The 21,712-nt window shown below is 30.1% G+C and overlaps 1 protein-coding gene across 1 annotated transcript; it reads right to left on the reverse strand.

Moving 5' to 3' along the window:
• Window positions 1–19,027: 19,027 nt before the first annotated feature.
• Window positions 19,028–19,804, reverse strand: LOC107435030 (protein S40-4). Its single transcript, XM_016046571.4, has one exon. It carries the CDS (start codon window positions 19,689–19,691, stop codon window positions 19,161–19,163), a length of 531 nt encoding a protein of 176 aa, XP_015902057.3. The 5' UTR covers window positions 19,692–19,804; the 3' UTR covers window positions 19,028–19,160.
• Window positions 19,805–21,712: the final 1,908 nt, after the last annotated feature.

Genomic DNA, 21,712 nt, shown 5'->3' on the forward strand with positions numbered 1-21,712 from the left:
CCAAAGAATGAGGTAAAATCTAATCCTAAACCTTCAAGATAAAGAGAAATTATTTTTTTTAAGTGCCAAGGACGAAAATACATCACTAGCAAATGCCCGAATAGAAGAATCATGGTGTTAAAGGACAATGGAGCGCTGTAATCGGAAGTGAGGAAAGTGGAGATGAAGCCGAGCAAGAGGAGGAAGACTCTGAGGATGAAGCCGAAACCTTGCATGCATCCAATGCCAAATTAAATTTAGTTTCTAGGAGAGTGCTGGCTATATACAAGGATGAGGATCAAGTTCAAGGGGAAAACATCTTCCACACCCAATGTGAAATCCAAGGTAAGACTTGTAGTATGATAATTTATAGTGGAAGTTGTACAAATGTAATTAGTAACATTGTGGTTGATAAATTAGGCTTAACAACTATTAAACATCCAGAACCATATAGATCATAATGGCTTAATGATAGTGGTGAGATGAAAGTGAATAAATAAGCCAAGGTAAAATTTAGCATAGATAAATATGTGGATGTTGTTTTGTGTGATGTTGTGCCTATGCATGCCGGACATATTATATTAGATAGGCCATGGCAATTTGACAAAAATGCTATTCATTATGGTCGAGATAATTGTATTATTTTTAGATTTAAATGTAAAAAGGTCAAGCTGAAACCATTAACTCCTAAGGAGGTGTATAGAGATCAAATACAAATACAATAAAGGAGGGAGGCCGAAAAACTCAAGGAGAAAGCTAGTATGGCACCAACGGCTTCACCATCCATCCAAGAAGGTAAGTCCGAGCTTGCTGTCCAAGATAAGCATTCTAAAACACAAATTGAGTGGAAAAACCATGAGAAGGCCGAAAGTGGGGTGAGACAAATAGAGAAATCTAAGAGCCATAGTGAGAAAAACAAGAGAGAGGAAAGGTGTGTGGTGGTAGAGAGAGAGAAAGGAAAAGAAAAAAACGAAAGGAAAAATAAAAATTTTTATTTGAGTTTTGGGGATGTTAATAAAGCTATCTTGAATAAGAAATCATTGCTGGTCATGATTTATAAAGATAATTATTTTAATGATCAAGCTAACTTTGAAGAACTTGAATTACCAAGTTCAATTCTTTTTTTTTTTTTTGGCAAGATTTTGGAGATGTCATTCCTAATGCGAATCCGCCCGAACCCATACAACCGACAACCCGCTGGGGTGCCGATCCATTACGGATGAAGGTGGGACCGATCACTAGAGCCCTAGCCAAGAAGTTCAAGGAAAATCTTGCTGTCTTTATACAAGGAATAAGTCATAGTCAATAGGGGTTGGCCATATCTAAAGAACCAAGGCCTGTTTTACTCATACAAGCAATAGAAGCCAAAACGGGCCCAGGTGGCGGTTTTGGTACATTTTGGAGTCCGGGAAGCATGAAATGGTTCCAATGCTTTATGGGTTCAATACATATGCCTAAGAGGTCATGGAATCAAGTTAAATCAACCTCAAATGCAATCAAAAAGGGCTTGTACGGACAGCATCAACAATTTGGCCGAATTTACTGTATTGTTTACTGGCTTTACTGTATTTTACTGTATTAGCCTTTTCTTATTATTCCAAGCATGGGCAATGTGTGGGACTTCATATTCAGCTTATTTGTCATTCTAAAAAGCATCTATAAGCTGATTTAAAGCTCAAAGAGGTCAAAGATTGATCAAAGTCAACTTGATCAAAAGGCTAGCATTTTTAGTTTCCTAATTTGTTTTTACTTTTTGTTTTAGGAAACTACCATTAATTTTTGGCTTTTATTTATTTATTTTCTTGAAAAATAACTTTAGGAAGGTTTTTATTTTATTCTTTCCATTTTAAATTAATTAATTCCTAATTTAATATAAATGAATTAATTAATCAAACTTAGATTAGGAAAGGAAGTATAGTTTCGGCCAACTAGGTTTCTTTATGTGTGGTGGCCGGTTTTATTTATGTTCTAGGGTTTTATTTCGTGGCTTTGTAGCCTATTTAAAGGCTTAGTTATCAATAAGAATACAACTTTGATTTGATTAAGAAAATACTTGTGAGATTAATTATCTCTTTATTCTTTGAGAACACCTAAAACACCATTAGAGAATTGGTTGTTTTAGCTTGACTTATCAATAGGTTTTCCATCCCCTATTGTGGCATCTACATTATACCAAGGTTTCTAACCAAAGGTTGGTTAGGGGTTGAGGTCCATTCCATTAGAACTTGAACTTAATTAAGATCCGGGCTAGTATAATACGGGGTTTAGGAGCAGGTCGTCCTAGGTCCGTATCATTTCCAGATGAAATTCCAAATGGATTACCACCTATTAGAGGGATTGAACATCAAATTGACTTTGTTCCAGGGGCTGCCATACCAAATAGACCTGCATATAGAAGTAATCCCAAAGAAACATAGGAGCTACAAAGGCAGGTAAGTGAGTTACTTGATAAAGGTTACATTCGTGAGAGTATGAGTCCATGTGCTGTTCCTGTTTTATTAGTGCCTAAAAGAGATGGTTCTTAGAGAATGCGTGTTGATTGTAGGGCTATAAATAATATCACCATTAAATATAGACATCCAATTCCTATATTAGATTATATGCTTTAAGAATTGCATGATGCTTGCATATTTATTAAAATTGATCTTAGGAGTGGATATCATCAAATTAGAATGAAAGAAGGTGATGAATGGAAGACTGCATTTAAGACTTAATATAGGTTGTATGAATGGTTAGTCATGCCTTTTGGATTAATTAATGCACCTAGTAATTTCATGAGGCTTATGAATCATGTTATGTGTCCATTTATTGGTAAATTTGTGGTTATGTATTTTGATGATATTTTAGTGCATAGCCGAAACTTAGATGAGCATGTAGAACATCTTAGGCAAGTTTTAAATATTCTTAGGAATGAAATATTGTTTGCTAACATGAAAAAGTGTGACTTTTACAAAGATGAGCTTGTTTTTCTAGGATTTGTAGTAAGTGTTGCAGGAATCAAAGTTGATCAATCTAAAGTTCAAACAATCAAGGAGTGGCCGACTCCAACCTCTACCACTCAAGTGAGGAGCTTTCATGGTTTGTCAAGTTTCTATTGAAGATTTTTCAAGGGCTTTAGCACCATCGCAGTACCTTTGAATGAAGTTGTAAAGAAGAATGTTGGCTTTAAATGAAAGGAAGTACAAGAAAAATCTTTTAATTTGTTGAAAGAAAAATTATGTAATGCACCTTTACTAGTTTTGCTAAATTTTTCTAAGGCTTTTAAAATTGAGTGTGATGCTTCAAGTGTAGGTATTGGAGCTATTCTAATGCAAGAAGAAAGACCCACAGTCTCTTTTAGTGAGAAATTGAATGGAGCCGCACTAAACTATCCGACATATGACAAAGAGATGTATGCTTTGGTGAGGGCTTTGAAAACATGGCAGCACTATTTCATGCCAAAAGAATTTGCAATTCATGTCAATCATGAATCTTTGAAGCATATTAAAGGTCAAAGAAAGCTCAACCAAAGTCATGCCAAGTGGATTGAATTTATTGAGACCTTTCCATATGTGAATCACTACAAGAAAAGTAAGAAAAATGTGGTTGCCGATGCATTATCCCGAAGGTATATTCTCTTTTCTACCTTAAATGCTAGATTGCTTGGATTTGAACAATTGAAAGAACTTTGTGAGCATGATAGTGACTTTGGAGAAGCATTTAAAACCTGTTTGAAACATGGATTTAATAAATTTTACATATTTGAGGGGTATTTGTTTAGAGAAAACAAACTTTGTGTGCCTAATTGTAGCATTAGAGAGAAACTAGTTCGAGAAGGTCATGCAGGTGGTTTAATGGGTCATTTTGGTGTTTTTAAAACTTTATCCTTGCTGCAAGAGCATTTTTATTGGCCTAACATGAAGAGGGATGCTGAGAGAATATGTGAAAGATGCTTGAAATGCTGAAAGACCAAGTCCACATTGAAATTGCATGGGTTGTACCATCCATTGCCGATTCCTTCATATCCTTGGGTAGATTTGTATATGGATTTTATTCTTGGTTTGCCTAGGTCAAGGACAGGTAAGGATTCAGTATTTGTTGTTGTGGATAGATTTTCAAAGATGGCACATTTGATTGCATGTAATAAAACTAATAATGCATTTAATGTTGCTAATTTATTTTTCAAAGAAATTGTGAGATTGCATGGACTGCCTAGGACTATTGTTTCAGATAGGGATGCTAAGTTCTTAAGTTATTTTTGGAAAACTTTGTGGGCTAAGTTAGGTACTAAGCTTTTATTTTCAACTACTTGTCATCCATAAACTGATGGACAAACTAAAGTAGTGAATAGAACTTTGTCGGCATTGTTAAGAGCATTAATTAGTAAAAATTTGAGAACTTGGGAGTAATGTTTGCCACATGTTGAATTTGCCTATAATAGATCTTTGCATTCAGCGACTACATTTACTCCTTTTGAAATTTTTTATGGGTTTAATCCTTTGACTCCATTAGATTTAACACATTTACCTTTAAGTGAGCATGCTAATCTAGATAGAAAACAAAAAGTCTGATTTTGTGAAGCAGATTCATGAAAAAACTAAGGAAAATATTGAGAGGAGGACCAAGCAATATGCAAGGAATGCTAATCAAAGCCGAAAACAAGTTTTCTTTGAACCTAGAGATTGGGTTTGGTTGCATTTAAGAAATGAGAAGTTTCCCAAGCAAAGGAAGTCCAAGCTTATGTCGCGTGGCAATGGAACATTTCAAGTTTTGGAGTGGATAAATGACAATGCTTACAAACTTGATTTTCCTTGTGAGTATAATATTAGTGCTACATCTAATGTTGCTGATTTATCTCTTTTTGCTGCAAGTGATGATTTTGATTAGAGAGAAAATCCACTAGGGCTCAAGCTAAAAGGTTTAGGGACAAACTTGCTACCTTTATCCAGGGAGTAATTCATTCTCAAGAGGCTTGTCCATATCCGAAGATCCAAGACCTGTTTTGAGCATACAAGTGGTGGAAGCCGATACGGACCCAGGTAGCAGTTTTTGGTGCATTTATGGAGTCTGAGCAACATGAAATGGTTCAATTCTTCATAGATTCAATAAAAATATCTAAGAGGTCATGGAATCAAGTCAAGGCAGCTTCAAAGGCATCCAAAAAGGGGATGTGGGCACAACATGACAATTTGGCTGGTTTTGCTGTATTACCCGTTAGCTTTACTGTATTTTTCTGAATTCGCTTTTTCTGTTTCCTCCAAGCAAAGGCAACATGTGGGACTTCATGATCAGCCTATTTGGCATGCTACAGAGCATTTGGAAGCTGATTTGGAGCTTAAATTGGTCAAAGATTGGTCAAAGTCAACTTAGTCAAAAAGATAGTATGTTAGTTTCCTAATTTGGTTTCTACTTTTTGTTTTAGGAAATTACCTTTACTTTTTAGTTTTTATTTATTTATTTGATGGAAAAATAATTTTAGGAAAGTTATTATTTTATTATTTTCATTGTAAATTAATTAATTCTTAATTCAAAATAAAGGAATTAATTCATCCAAATTAGTTTAGGAAAGGAGAGAAAATTCGACCATGCTTAGTTTCCCAATCCTATTGGCCAGTTTTTCCTTTAGCTTTTAGGATTTTAATTTGATTTCTTTTAGCCTATAAAAAGGCTTGTTTTTTAGGAAGAACACACCATTAATAATATTCAAAATTTATTTTGTGAGATTGAATTTCTCTTTGTTCTGTTGAACACCTAAAACACTATTAGTGAGTGAGTGTTTTAGTTTGACTTATCAATAGGAAATCCATCATCTATTGTGGCATCTTCTTTATACCATAGTTTCTAATCACAGGTTGGTTAGGGATCAAGGTGACCATTAAAACTCGAACATAATTAGATCCGGGCTAATATAATACGGATTTAGGCGTAGGTATTCCTAGGTTCGTATCAGACTTCGTAGAAAAGTAACTCAAACTCTGAAATTTGGAGTCTATCGGGTTATGTGTGAAGGTTTTTAATATGTAAGAGTTTATTATGGAAAGTGGGAGTTTGAAGAGCAACATACTCATGTAAAGTCTTCGATCTTGATCAATATCTTTGTGATCATTATATTGCTACTAGTAGAGAACGTAAAATTACTCCTTATGGCATGTGTTCTCATTTCCACATTGCAGATGCTATCTTGCAACTTATGCTAAGTCCATTTACCATCTTTTAGATGAAAAACAGTGGCATGCTCCAGACGATATGTCAAGTCGTACTGTTCTTCCACCGAGATGGATTTGTAGGCGAGCCAATAGGCCAAGGATGCAATGCATGCCATCTCAAGATGAAGATATTATTTGATGTAGATGTAGCCGATGAGGTAATATTGGACATAATAGGCAAAGATGTATGAATCCATTATCTTATGATATACATAAGAATAATAGGCCTAATGGAGATGCTTCGCATTAGGGATTTTTATTTTAGTGTGTTATAGTTTTGTACCTTAAATTTATGTATTTTTAAAATTATTTTGTATCTTGGCTATATATTCTACTCCATCGTAATAAAATTATGTTGTGATAATAAAATTTTAAAATTTCACATATGATTTTGGACAATGAAAGTGTTGTGTAGCTTCATTAGGGGAATTACAATATTGGTCAAAAATGGTATTTAAATGTTTTATAAACACATCCTTGCTACGTCCTTTACAAAACAATTGCCCCAGGGTGCTCATAAGACCAAAAATAGTAAAAACCAACTCACATATTAGGTTCATGATCAAACTCTAAACATGTAATTAATGCGAACTCTTTGCAAGTAAATAGAGCACTAGAACCTCAAAGATTAAAGACCATTGCATCCTTATCATCACAAATACACTGCATGTATAGCCTTTAAGAAGTAGCCAAAACAACTATCCTTAAACTGCTTTTTTTGAACTGGAATTAGCTTAAACTTAATATATGACACAGTTTTCCAGAACTTCGACCTGTAATTCACCTTCATCCTAAATATCTTCAGGTCCCAAAATCTACGAATAAATATTGGTTGCTCTTTAGAATCTATTTATCTGAAAAACAAATACAATTAATTAATTATAAGATATATTTAATTATTAAACAAATTGAAGGGAAAGAAAGCATATTAAATAGGAAAGAAAAAAAAATTTGGAAAAATTTCTCCCAAAGGAAATGGTTATTACGATTGGCCAAAAAAAAAAAATTTCACAGTCGGAAATTATTTCCGATAGGAGGAAAATATTATGGATTCCATAGGAATTTTAATTTTGACTTTACCAACTTTGGAAGTTCCAATGCCCTACATATTATACATTATGTCTCCTAATGTTATACAAAGACTTCTACAAAGAACTATATATCCGTTCATATTATATATTGTGTTTCAAAGTCAAAGATACAAGGAGATGAAAGAAAAATTACTTAAATATTTTACCTAAAAATAAGAATATAGACTAAATGTTCTTTTATTTTCCTGGTTGTTATAGAATATCCTTTTGCCAGAGCAGGAAAAGGAATAATAATAATAATAATAAGATCCCTAGTAATCACAAAGAATATAAATATAAATATATTATACAATTTATGTTAACTTTGTTAACAAAAACAATATCAAACTTGGTACACAGTATTAAATGTTCCATACATGCATATCATGGATTTATGCTTCAAAACTTCTTCAAACAATCTTCAACACACACTTTTTACTCTCTCTCTCGCGCTCACTCATGCTCGTGAAGTGTGGAATCTATATAAACATATATTATGATTTTTCTTCATATATTGTCTTCTCCAAGAACTAAATGCATCTTGCAAAGATCCTTGAGAAGAAAAAAAAAAAAATTAAGATATAGCTTATATGGATAATATAAATAATTTTAGCATCGAAAATTTTTAGAAACAAATAAGAAAAATGTCACTCATAAAAAAGGACAAAAACTAAACTAAAAGAAATATATAAAATAAAATAAAATAATACCTTAAACTTTTTTATTTATATTTATAAGAAATCAGCCCCAAGAAAACCCTTAAGAACGTTGAAAATTCCACACTTCTTTATATCCTGAATCCTATTTGGATTGCATTTGAGCCATGTTTCTTTAAAAAATAAAAATAAATAAAAAATAAAAATAAATAAATAAATAAATAAAAAAGGTAAAAGAAAAATGATATCATGCTTGTGGTATACACATAATAATTTGTCATTTTATCATTTCTTGCTTGAATCAATTATCTAACTCCCCAACTAACACTTAAAAAATCTTAAAAATCCAAGAATGGAAGAAGCTATTTTAAAAAAAAAAACAAAAAAGGCAAAATGCACTTTGGAACCCTGTATGTTCGTTGGTTTTCATTTAAAGGGCTATAAAAGAAAATTTTAACAAATTATACCCTTTATTCTCAAAATCTATTAATTATCCATGATAAATGGGTCACGTGATCCCCCCTACCGTTTAATCCGATTAAACCTTACCCCTTTTTCTGATAATTCTTTTTTTGTTTTTTTAATAATTAAGAATGATTAAGCCAAAAAGGAACCATAAGCTAGGCCACGCCAGATGAGTCCTTAAACCATTTATCAAAATTCCGCAATTCACTAAAAAGATTAAAAAAAAAAAAAAAATGGCCCCAGAAAGCAACTCACTCACATTTCTCATTCCCACTGATTGATCAAACTCATGTCCAAAAATCAAAAAACAAAAACAAAAAAAATCACTAGGTTCAACAGAGGAAGATCTACCACTTCAATACTTTCGAGCTTTATGGTGAGAACAATCAAGTTTCGAATTAACAAAAGCTAGCAATCTAGATTTGCCCACAATCTTATTTGGCAACCTTGATAGGAGGATTCTGTTAAAAACAGGAAGAAGGCATATGATTTATTAGTGCCACAATAAAATACTCTCACATCTATCAAATCAAACCAATAGGAATTTTATTTTTTAGAAATAATTAATGAAATTATATAGGAAAGAAAAAATACGATGTATGGACAATTGCTGAGTAATTGTATATGTTTTTGAATTCCCCCACTACCTTCTTCTTGGGCGATTATTGCTTCAGTACTTTGGAATCATCCAGCAACACCTTCTTCTTGGTCATGGTCGACATCAACTCCTTTTTGGTCTTGGTAATGGACTGTGTTTTTAGTTAGGTTTTAGTTTCCTTGGTCGATTTCTTCTTCGTCTTTTTCTTCTTGATTGAAGACGACTGCTTTAGATGAGTTTTTAATTTCTTCTTTTTCTCCGTTTCTATTTGCAATTTTTTTTAGTTTCCTCGCGGTATCAAAAAGGAATTTAAGAGGTTGAAAAAGCAGAGTGATGAACGTGAAGGGGCCAAAGGATGGCATCAGATTTTAGTTCACTAGGGTTTCTACCCAAAAATTCGATGATTTTGCATTCGAATTTAGCGGTGAGTTTTCAGAGCTTTAAGATTTTTTTAATTAATAATCTTAAATTAGTAGAAAAAAAAATATTTTGTTGGTCACGTGAATTGCATGTGATCCATTTATCACATATTCTGTTAAAATTAACGGATTTTGAGAATAGATGGTATTATTTATTAAAAAACTTTTTACAGCCCTTTGAATAAAAATTGATAAACATAAAGGGTATATTTTGCCCAAAAAATAAAGAAAAGAAAAATACTAATCTGTTGCAGGAGGAGTGCATACTGCAGACAAATCGGCCCAGTTAGCCATTTTTCAATACAGATACTAAGTTGTAAAATAATAAAATTAAACATTTTAGTACTTAGACAATATTGTTTTAAAAATCAAAATAAATTAACAAAAATGCAAAACAATGAATTTGTAATAAAAAAAAATAATATCAATGAATTATTATTGATCTTGCTTGATGGTTGAAAAGGAAAAGTGATTTCAAAAAGTCAAAAACCATTAAAGCCACCAAGGAGTTTGTCGAGCATAAACACAGGACGATGATTAGAAGGTGGTCGGTCACCATTCACCATGTTTCTTTCATTCATCTTCTTTCATCATAGTTGCTAATTTGCTGGGTCTTGATTCGATGCCGAAAATGCCATTGTGAGAGAGAGAGAGAGAGAGAGCCTCAAGAAGGAAAAAAAAAAAAAAAAAAAAAAAAGAGACTAAAAAGGTAAATTATGATTTAGGTGTCTTTCTTTTTGCCTTTTGAATTTTGTGATTTCAAACTCTTTTATTTCTTTTCTTTTTGTTGATTTTAATTTATTTTTTTATTGAAAATTCATTGTTTTGCATTTTTGATAGTTTATTTTGATTTTGAGAATAATATTGTCATCCTCATATACTGCTTCAGTCCAAGTTCGACCTTGACTATGGGTGTTGGGGTGAAAAGGTTATGACCAAAAGCAAACTAGCTTGAAGTGTTAGTAACAAACAAGTTTTTGGTAATGCTTTTGGGCATGGTTGTGTGTGAGTTGTGTTTCTAGGTTTTGGTTATGGTGTTTTCTAATTTTTAAGGTTCCTAGAGTATTCTAAAATATTGAAGAAGAGAGAAAGAGAAGGAGAACATGTTAGTTTTTGAAAATAAGGCTTAAATATTCAGCCATCTCATTCATTCAACAATATAAGCATGAAATTACAACTAGTTCACACATGCCAAGCATGTGAGCTTAAAAAATGACTAAAGCATTTAAAATTTAAAAAAAAAAAAGGCCAACATCTAACTTTTCATACACAAAAGAGGTAGAAACCAGCTGCAATATATCTATTACAAATATAGCAAAAAGGTAACATATGGTTTGAACTAAGTTCCTATTATCTAACTAGCTTGGATAAATAACCAAACTAGCTTCACCTACTTAGTTTCCCTTTGTATCTGCTTACAAAACTTGGTTTGAAACATCTTTGGTTATCAAGAAATATGGTTCCATGAGATAGGAATGTTTTGGAATAGATCATAAGTCAAATAGCTTCAAAACTTATCCAAACTCTCCATACTGGACCCATCAGATACAGCAATCTGTTTGGAATAGAAAATAGATTTCCTCATGTCATTTTAACCTAAAATTTGGACCATGGTCTTCTCTATATGTCTGTAGACATTTCTCAAAATTTCAGTCCAAAAATCCTTTTGCAGCCTAAAATATAACACAAAGAGTAGATCTATGTTGTTGGAAATTATGAATTTAGCACCATAGACATTTCAAGCATAATGTTCCAACTCTTTTGTGTATAGTTTTGCCTATGCTTTTGCATATATAACTTAGACACAAAACACCATCAAAATCTATCTTGCATCAATTAAAAACATATAAGAAAATATAAACTCATAAAAAAAAAAATGATAATACCAAAGTATACATATTAGCCGGATAATACATGCACTATCAAATGGCAAAATTGCCACGGTTCAACAGCAGGCATGCTTATCAATCAAATTAAAAAACTATAATTTAATATATTGTTAAATTGGATTAAATTATAACTTTTTAGAAAGCATTTTTATTTATTTATACTATTTTAATCAATTGTAGATAAAATGAAGTACACTTGTACTTATAAAATGAATATATTATTTATTTATTTATTTTAAATTTATTTAATTTTAAAGGAAAATGTTCATTTACATCCTTTTAATTTTTTCATTGTTTCATTTAGATCTCATGCTTTTGAAAATTCATTATTTACCATTTTTAATTTTCTAAAATTATTAAAAAAAAAACTAATATGTAAGTTTTTTTGTCATTTTTACCAGTCAGCTTTAGAAGCATTTTATTTTTATTTTTATTGTTTTAATCAATTGTAGATTAAATAAAACAAATTTTGTATTTATAAAATAAATTTATTTATTTATTTATTTTAAATTTATTTAATTTTAGAGAAAAATTTTCATTTACATCCTTTTAATTTTTTTTCATTATTTTATTTAGACCTTATGTTTTAAAAAAATCATTATTTATCACTTTTTAGTTTTCTAAATTTATCAAAAAAAATTAATATGCAAGTTTTTTTGGTTAGTTTTAACAGTTAAATATAATGTTTTCAACCACAAAATATAGATTTTTAATTTTTTCATCTTTAAAAATTAAAATTAATTGATAAAATCTGATAAAACTAATAAATAAATTTATTTTGATATATATATATATACACACATACATATATATATATATAATTAAAATAAAGTTAATGACAACTTTTTTAACAATATATGATTTAAATAAAATAATAAAAAAATTAAAATAATGTAAATGGGATTCGGTCGGTTTTAAAATAACATTTTAACATATATTTATTGTAATACATTTTTGCTTTTCTAAAGGAAATGCTTGGTGGTAAAAAATAAAAATAAAAACTCCAAATGAAGCAGCAGGCATGGCAGAATCGTCAATACCTTGCCATATGCCATATGGCAGCAGTTGAGTGGTGAACGTCCAAGTGAAGCGACATTGAGATTTTGATGAGTTGAAGCGACATTGAGATGAAAGGGCCTTGTCCAACCTGCTCCCATTTTAACCCGCGTAAAAACAATGGGACTGCTTATCCTACTTTATTCAGTACCATTTGGAGCCTTCGGATTTGCTTATCCGTCTCTTGTCATGTAAGAAACACGATTTGGGACAAACTTTTGTCTTGTCCCTTGTTTAATCTGGTATTCCAAACACACCTGTAATATTTATCGCTAATGCTTTACGTGCCAAATTTTTTTTTTTTTGGGTAAAAGGATTTACATGCCAAATTGTTTACCAGAGCAGTTGAAAAGTTGAATACAATTTAAATATTAGTAAATAATTTTTTAAATAGATAAGCAAATGCTAAATATAAACTTTATAACACACCTATAATGTTTATCACTTGTACTATATACATCAAATTATTTATCAATCTAACGAGATGAAACAATATTTCAATATATTATGGGTTGAAAATTTTATATAATCTAAATATTAACAAATAAAATTTCAAATGGGCAAATAAATACCAAATACAAATTAATAAAACATTATCTCATGCTATTTATTATGTTATTTAATAAATAAATTTGATATACAATTTAAAATCTCTAGCATTTATATGAAATCTGCAACTTACAATTATATGATGCAATTTTTTCTTTAAAGAAATAAAATAAAATAAGAATGGAGAGCTATCAATTTTTCAATTTTCAAATAGATTATGATTATTTTCATCCAAAAAAAAAAAAAAAGGTTATGATTAGGATGTAGGGGCAAACCGAACACGAGGCATTGCATTTTTCTTTTTAGAATGGAAGACCATCCATTTTCCAAAGAGCTTTTTCTTTTTCTGAGATTAGATTCTAAACCTTGAAAATCAAACACGGAGCATTGCATTTGGGCTGGTCCATTGTTTGTAAAGCAAATCAGGGTAAAGAAATCAAGTAGCGCCGGCCCCTTGTTTCATCTTCACCTTTGACTGAATTACCAACCGTTTTTTTATATAACTACATTGTAATTTGTACCTTGTGCAATGCATTTGATTTAAATAATATAAATAATTTAATTTTAACCAATTATTAGTTTTGTTCTATATGAAAAGAGCCAATCATAACCTTTTTTTTATATTAGAATTCCTGTAAGTATTTATCAAACCTTTCTTGAGGTGTACGTAAGTAAAGCTACTTTAGTCATTTATTTATTTAATCATACTTTAGTGCCTTCTTGTTCGCAATAGTTATGCTTTACGTTTTTAAGCTTAAATATATAGTAATTTAGATTTTTAAATTTTAATTTGTTGTATTTTTGTCATAAAATTTATTTAATTATTTATTTTTTGGAAGATAGTGTTGTGGATCCACTTGAATTGCATTTAACTAATATTGTGTGTTTGGCAGTTTTTTTATAATCAACATTTATTATTTGTAAAATTTTTATTAAAAAGCGGTTCATAAAATAGAATGTTTGATTATACACAATAAAAAAAAGAAACGTTTTAAAGTTGTTTATGATATTTAATATTTTAATTAATACGCTAAATACTTTTTTTCTTACCCCATCTTGTAGCATTTATTTGGAAAAAAACATCAAGTTTGATGCTTCTAAAAAGGATGTGACGATCCATCCTAAGAAATAAATTAAAATTTAAGTTTTTGAATGGTTTGAATGGATTTGACTGGTTATATCATATGTGAGTCCAAAGTTTAATTGTTTTCTGTAGTCAAGTTTGGTTTGATTGATATATTGTTCTATAGATTTTGTCAATACGACTTCTTAAATTGTTGACATGCTTCATTTTAAGTTATGGTTAAAAATTATATTTTCGAAAGTTTTAAGCAACAATATTTTTCTTTATGTCCAAATTAATTTTAGATTTTTATCTTGAGTGACCTAAATGCCTATATATACATGGAGAAATATAGCAATCATTAAATTAATTATAAAATACCAAAAAAGTGCCAAAGAACCAAGCAGACCCGCAAACCCAGTTGGGTCAACCTACGACCCATTTTCCTTCCCAATTGGGTTATTGTCAATTGATCCATTTCCGAACATCGACAAGAACATGCATTGGAGCTGTTGCAAGCCACACATCAACTACCACAACCTTGAAATCCTAGCTTGATTCGCTACCAACCTTGCCTAGATTAGGCCGATGGTGATACTCTAATTGGGTCACTAGAGTTTCTTCATTTTCTAGCCATTTCAGGCCACCTCGTACTTCTTATTCCCCTATTTAGGAGCTTTGAATCCATTTTGAACCTCCATTTGTGAAAGTTCATTATGATTTAAGATATCCATCAACATCAAGTTTGGTTTAATTTCTTGACAAATTTTTCAATCACCGACGATGTTTTTGGACCAAGGCAAGTATACCAATTTGATCCTTATCTTATAGGCTTTTTATTGATATATAGTTTGTAAATTTTGGAAATCATTTGATTAAATTTTTGTCTGTGGATCAATTAGTTAAATACCAAATAAAATTGGATTTTATTTAGACAACTAAGATCAAATTGAAGTTGTATTGTGTTTCTAGATGGTATTAGAATCTTCATATAACATTCAATTTTATAAAATTGGCCTTAGAGTGAAAAACTTCAATTTTAAATTCTAGATTTTAAGGGCTCGCGATATAATTAGATCCCTTGATGTCCAATTTTGGTAACCTATGCGTAGTAGAAATTATTTTGGGTATTTGGCATGCACAAATGTCCTTGGTTCAATTTTAAAGTTCCAGAAATATTTTATTTATATTGTAGACATTGGAAGTAAAATTGGAGGGTATCCATCAACAGACTAGGCTTGAACTAATATCTACAAGTGTATTTTATTTTCAAAAATGATTCAGAGTTATAAATATGATTTATATTATTAATTGTAGTTTTGGAAGTATAATTTATTTGATTTAATATTATGTGATGTTTTAGATGATTTATTATTTTTTAAAATATTTGCAAAAGCGTTTTGATGGATATTGATACGCATTATATTACCATCATTAATCATATGTTTCATTAAAGTTGGATGTGAGGTTATGACTCTGTGGTGTCTTAGGGCACTAAAAACTGTAAGATAGTTTTCCCTTTCCCATGGCTTCCCATGGCTATAGAACACACTAGAATGTTAAGTGTGGTTGTATGAAAAGATCTGGTAATGAATATGATACATGGCTAATTGGTAATTATTTGGATTATGGTTATTTAAATTCGTATTTTTGCTTATGAGTTAATTATTAGAAAGATAAATTGTTTATTTAAGTTATATGAATTAGGGTAATTGATTTATTTATTATATTTATATATTTTTTTTGCATGAAATAAGAGATTTTATGTATTGGGGAAATTCGTGGGCTTTTTGCTAAAATTTATTTTCCAAAACAAAAGACTTTATAACAAGTGGGCGAAAGGATTTTAGGAAAATGTTTTAAGTAAATGTAACTATTTTGCAAACTTTATTTTCATTCATTTATTGAGGATATTTTGTGTTTTATGTTTTTATATTGCTCCTTTAAGTCTCAATTAACAAGTCACACATACTCTCTCGGGGCATTCTTCATTGTCATCTTCATGTTTCCACTCTTTTTTTGTTTTCATCACTATCGTACTTTTGTTATTGATGTATTTTTCTTTTCTACATACGTTTATTAGATTTGTTATTTATATTGTTTTTATTTAGCTTTAGACTTTGTACATCTTTTAGATTGCTTTGATAGATTAATTAATATGAATGACTTTTATTTTATTTTATGTTTTCCTTTTGAGACTTGGATTTAAAACCTTTGATGTTTTATATTGACAACTTCTGGAAATTTATTAGAAGTGATTTATGATATTTTTGCTTATATTGTTTGGTTATATCCAATCTACAGAGATATTCTACTGAATTTTCGATAGATTATTTAATAAGAATTCCTTCAATTGGACTATGTTGAGTGTGTAGAAAGGATTCTAAAGGCGATCCTATTCGAATAACAACTAGATGTGTTATGTATTTATTTTTTTTAAAAAAAAAAAGAAAAAAGAAAAAACACTTCCTTTTTTTCCAAACAAATAATTAAATGCTACTTTTATCATGGAAACACTTATTAGAGCTTCAAAAGCATTACCAAAGACTTTTTAAATTGTGATTAAACAAATTAAATGGAACTAAAATGCATGTATTTAAAAATTAGAAGGTTTAAATTGCAAAAAATTAAAATTGTAGGATTTAAAATGCAACAACTTAAACCAAATTGCATGTTCATATTGGACATATGCAATGAAGCAACTAGTCACTTGGGTCATAATACAACAAATTGAAACTTGTAAATCTAAATAAGGGAAAACATTGTTTAAACCTCCTCAATTTACAATTATAACTCTTTTTTTTTTTTTTTTTGAAAAATCATCATTTAGACCCCATCTATCAAGTTTTAGCAATTAATTGTATTTTCACAGAATTATTTAATCATAAAATATTAATTTTTAATTTTTCTATGGCCTTTGATAGTAAAAAAAATTAACTGAAAAATCTAAAAAAATGAATCTATTTTGATAAAAAGATAAAACTAAAGAGAGATTCATGGTGATTTTTAAAAAATATAGGGTTTACATATAATTATAACGAAAATGAAGAAGTTTAAATTAAATTTGCTCATTTAAAATGTAACATTTTAAAAATTGAAGAGCATAAATATACCTAATTTCAATCTAAAAGGTATTTAACTTCAATTAATATTTTTATTTCTCTTTTATAATTTGTTAATGAAAAACAATATTGTATGAAGAGAGATTCCTGGCGCATTGATCCATAAAGAATAAAAGTGGAGAGAAAAGACAAAAGGAAAGAGGGATGAAAAATATACTATTTTTTTAGAGAGAAGTTTCAGTACATCAAATATATATACATCCTCATTCATTGATGTATTGAAGTTTTTCCCATTCTTCATCAGGTTGGAAATCAATGGAAAAAAAAAAAAAAAAAAAAAGGAACAATAGCATTTGAATCATTAAATAGGTTCTTTAAAAGTTTATATCCAATGCATCCAAAATTTATTGGGATATAAAAAATTTTAAAAATCAATTAAAATCTTAATAGATTATACATTCCTATGTTTATTTTCATATTTAAAATATAAACCAATAACCTTTTGACCTGTCTAGTTCTTTTTGTAATAAAAAAAGAACTATACACAGTCTTATATATATTTAAATTACTAAAATATCTTTAATCTAATTTTTTTTCTTACTTAGTTTTCTTTCCTTCACACATAGATCAAAGCCTCTGCTTTGCTTCCATGGCCGATTTCAAAAGATTCGCGACCTTCAATCCTAATGAAACTCCATCATCATCATATCAATCCCTGTTATGGGAATCATAGCAAAAAGCTATGACACCTTAAGCCAATTCTTTTGCCTATTATCTGGAAAATATAGCAAGTACATTATGGTATTTGAAAATTTATGAAACTATACATTATGGTATTTAAAAATTTATGAAACTATGTAAGGTGTTTTATGCAGTAGAATTAGCATTTATCTTTTAACTTCCTTTTTTTTTTTTTTTAATAGATTTTAACTTATTTGTCTGTGCTTGATCTCATTTGTTTCTATATGTGCACCTCATCTATTTTTGACAATTAAATTTATGGTATCCATATCTGGTAAGTTCTAAAAACATAAATTGGATAATATTCCGATAAAGTACATGGATCTTTAGATAAGAACAAAAGTTTCAGAATAAAACAAATCTCTATACTTATCACAACTATATAATTTTAATAATGTATTAAAAAATTCACTCTTCGATATAATATTATATTTACGTAAATTCTTGCCCAAAAAAATTAGCATAGGGCAAAAGGTTTGGTTTTTTGATATTTTTTCTGAATTAAAAATATTTCCAAATAGTATCATTAGAGGTCAGCACAAACATTTTGTGTCACTTGCCGTAGCAACAAAGATCATCCAAGCAATAACTAGAGGCGTAATCAAGAATGTTAGAATGGGGGTAGTAGTTATTTTTATTTATTTATTTATTTTTTCAACTGGAGGGCAAAATTGTTGCCCGTGGAATATAATATATTGAACAATACAATACAAGACCAATATTGAACCAGTACTTGGGCGTCGTACATCGTTTCGATCCTACGTACTTCTACCAACAATCTACGTCAACCCCACAAAAACAAAAAAATATATATTTGTGAACCGCGATACGAAATTAGATATACCAATTACAAAACGCCACGTATTGGGTATTTGGCATCCCGAGGAAACATAAATTTCTCTTCAAGGTTTGTTTTACTTCTAGCTGCCCTGTAGCTTTCCTACCGACCATTTTACCCTACCGCTTCACATCACATCACTTACCTCCAATTTTTGTTTTTTTATTTTTTTATTTTTTTTATTTTTTTTTTTACTACTTTCTTCAGCTTCTAATTAATAAAAACAAAAAATACGAAACAAAGAAATTAATTCTGAGTTAGAAACCAAAAAATGACCAATGAGATCTTCGGCCAATGCTCTGATTTCATAATGTTAAAAGAAAAGAAAACACTTTACATATGCATGAAAGTTTTATATGTGAGTGTTCTTCACATTAAAAACTCATACGCCCAAAACTCCCCCCCACCCAAAAAAAAAAAAAAAAAAAAAAAAAAAAAAAAAAAAACAAAGGCTCCCTAAAGCAGAAAAATATGATAAATTATGATAAGGAAGAGAAAGAGAGACATAGAATCACTGGGCTACCAAAATTTTCCGATAACTAATACTTCTAGATAAATAATAATAATAATTATAATTTTTTGGGTAAAATTTAATCTTCGAACCCAGTTTTTTTCCAAATTGCATTTCTCACCCTTCTCAAATCTCTGCCTTTCAATGTCCTCCCAATTCCTTCATGAACAGACAAAGAAGCTCCTCTTTTCCTTGCTAAATATTCATGAGGTGGCATTCTTTCACTTTCATCATCATTGTCATCATCATCTCCATCTTCAAAATCATCATCGCTCTCTCTTCTTCTATGTTCTTTGTAATCATCTTTCAGAATCTTTGACCAGTCTGGTATGTTCATCGGCAATGATGCAGAGGTCACCTTAGATGACGTCGTTCTCTCGGCCTGTACGCTGATCTTCCTACTACCCAGTTTCTTCGGATCCCTCATGGGTATCGATTTCCTTGGTTGATCGAGAGCTGAAACTGTGTTGGAGTCGGAGTTGGGTTTGGAATTCCATATATCAGACTCTTCGAATTCATACAGAGTATTGGAGCCGACTGGATTTTCCCGGATCGATGACGTCGGAAAAATGTAACTGGGTTTTGCATGGAAGATCTTCCTAGAACCCATTGAAGAGAAAAATGTTTCAGGTGTTTGTGTTTTGGTCTGTGAGAGAGTTTCTTTTTGGGTTTTGACCTTTTGAGCCTCGTTGATTTCTTTCCCCTTTTATAGTGGTTTTTCTATTGTTAATGGATAAGTTTTTCCTTCCTTCGTACAAAACAATTAACTTACTAAAAACAAAGCGGATAATACTATAGAACGGGCGTCTTCATGATCCTAACCATGAGCTCTCTCTCTCTCTCTCTCTCCCCATATATATATATATATATATATATATATATATCTAATATTTGTTTCTTATTTTAATAGTACAAATGTTGACACATTCAATGTATTTATAATTAACCAACTTTAATTTTGATCATGTTTAATGTGAGGAAATCAAAATGGAGTGGACACTTTTAGTCTAAAAGATTTGCCCACATTAATAATAGATCGGTGATCACCATTAATAATGAAATAATAATATTAAGGTATTAATTGAATTCACAATATAACGTAATTTTAAAGATTAAATTGATTATAAATCAGATGTTGTATTTGAAATAGCTTCTGATGAAAGAGAAATTAACTATTAATACTCTAATCCGTGAACATGAATTAAACCCATATCCAATTAAATATGGGACACTTTGTAATCAAAGACAAGATATATATATATATATATATATATATCTTTTATCCTTTTTTTTTCTTTCTTAATTATTGTCTCAACATTAATTTTTTGTCTCAACAATAAAACGGTCATCTTAAAAAAATATATCTAAAAGACAAATAAATTAAGCAATAAAGAGTAATAATATTAGGTTTTTTGATGAATAATATTATATTATTACTTCTTTTTTTTTTGGGGGTAAACAATAAAGAAGAATAAATGACCTGGAGACGAAAAGTCTTCATCTCCATATTAAATCGTTTAATTAGAGTAAAATGCCACGTCGGATAACGTTTTATTTTTGCTTTTCAAAATTTTAAGCAACAACATAATTTACCGAATATTCACCCAAAAAAAAATATTATATATATATATATACACACACAATAATAGAATGGGCAAGAACGGATTAATGACACGTAGGAAATTGGAGCTTTTATATCACACATTGGGGAGTCAGCTGATTTATTCTTTTCCGTGCATGATTGGTGCTGGTGGATAAGGCGAATTTATCCGTTCAAATAAAAAGGAAGGGACACGTGGACCAATCAGCAGTTGGTATTTAACAAGACGAAATTGAATTGGACGTTTGGGAGCTGTAATGCGATGAGCCTTATGGCACGGATTGCTGCTTAGCTGCTGGTGGTGGCAGCGAGTCCCAAAAGCAAAGTGGGTCCCACCGCCCATAACCGTGTAATACAAGGTCAGAATGTCCATATCATGACACGTCATGTACGATATATTTTCCCCTTCGGTTTAAATACTTGTTTGTCGCGACGTGGAAGGGGTGCTGTACATGGAGCTGCAATCTGTTGCATTTTACTGTATAATCAGAATGGTTTTCCAGCTGTTTTAGATCATTGATCGATCGTTCGAGTACTATCACAGACAATGGATGGTTAATAAATAATGGGATGGGTCATTGCAATTATTATTATTATTAAATTTTTTTTTTTGGGGAGATTTTATATTGTAGCTCTAACCAAAAAAAAAAAAAAAAGATTCATGAAGTTGAATCATATTTGATCAAAATAAAAATAAGTTATAAATGTATTTAAGAAAGATTTCTAGCAGCGAAAAAAAAATGTATTTAAGGAAGAAATACAATTAAATATTAATATCCAAAAGTAGCCCATATTTTTTGGTTAATTATTAAAAGGTCGAATGATTCAAACTTGAAATGTAAGTAGAAAACAAAGACTTGCATTGGGAAAAATAAAATAAAATAAATTTCATGCATGAATGTTGTTTGAAAATTTATGTCGATAATGTTTAGAGAAAATCTGATTTATTAAGATAATATATGAGTCTTACCTGTCTGGGAATTTATGAGCCAAAGTTTGAATTGGTTTTCTTTCATATTTAATACCACAAA

Source organism: Ziziphus jujuba, chromosome 11, assembly GCF_031755915.1.
Source record: "Ziziphus jujuba cultivar Dongzao chromosome 11, ASM3175591v1".
Classification (NCBI taxonomy): domain Eukaryota; kingdom Viridiplantae; phylum Streptophyta; class Magnoliopsida; order Rosales; family Rhamnaceae; genus Ziziphus; species Ziziphus jujuba.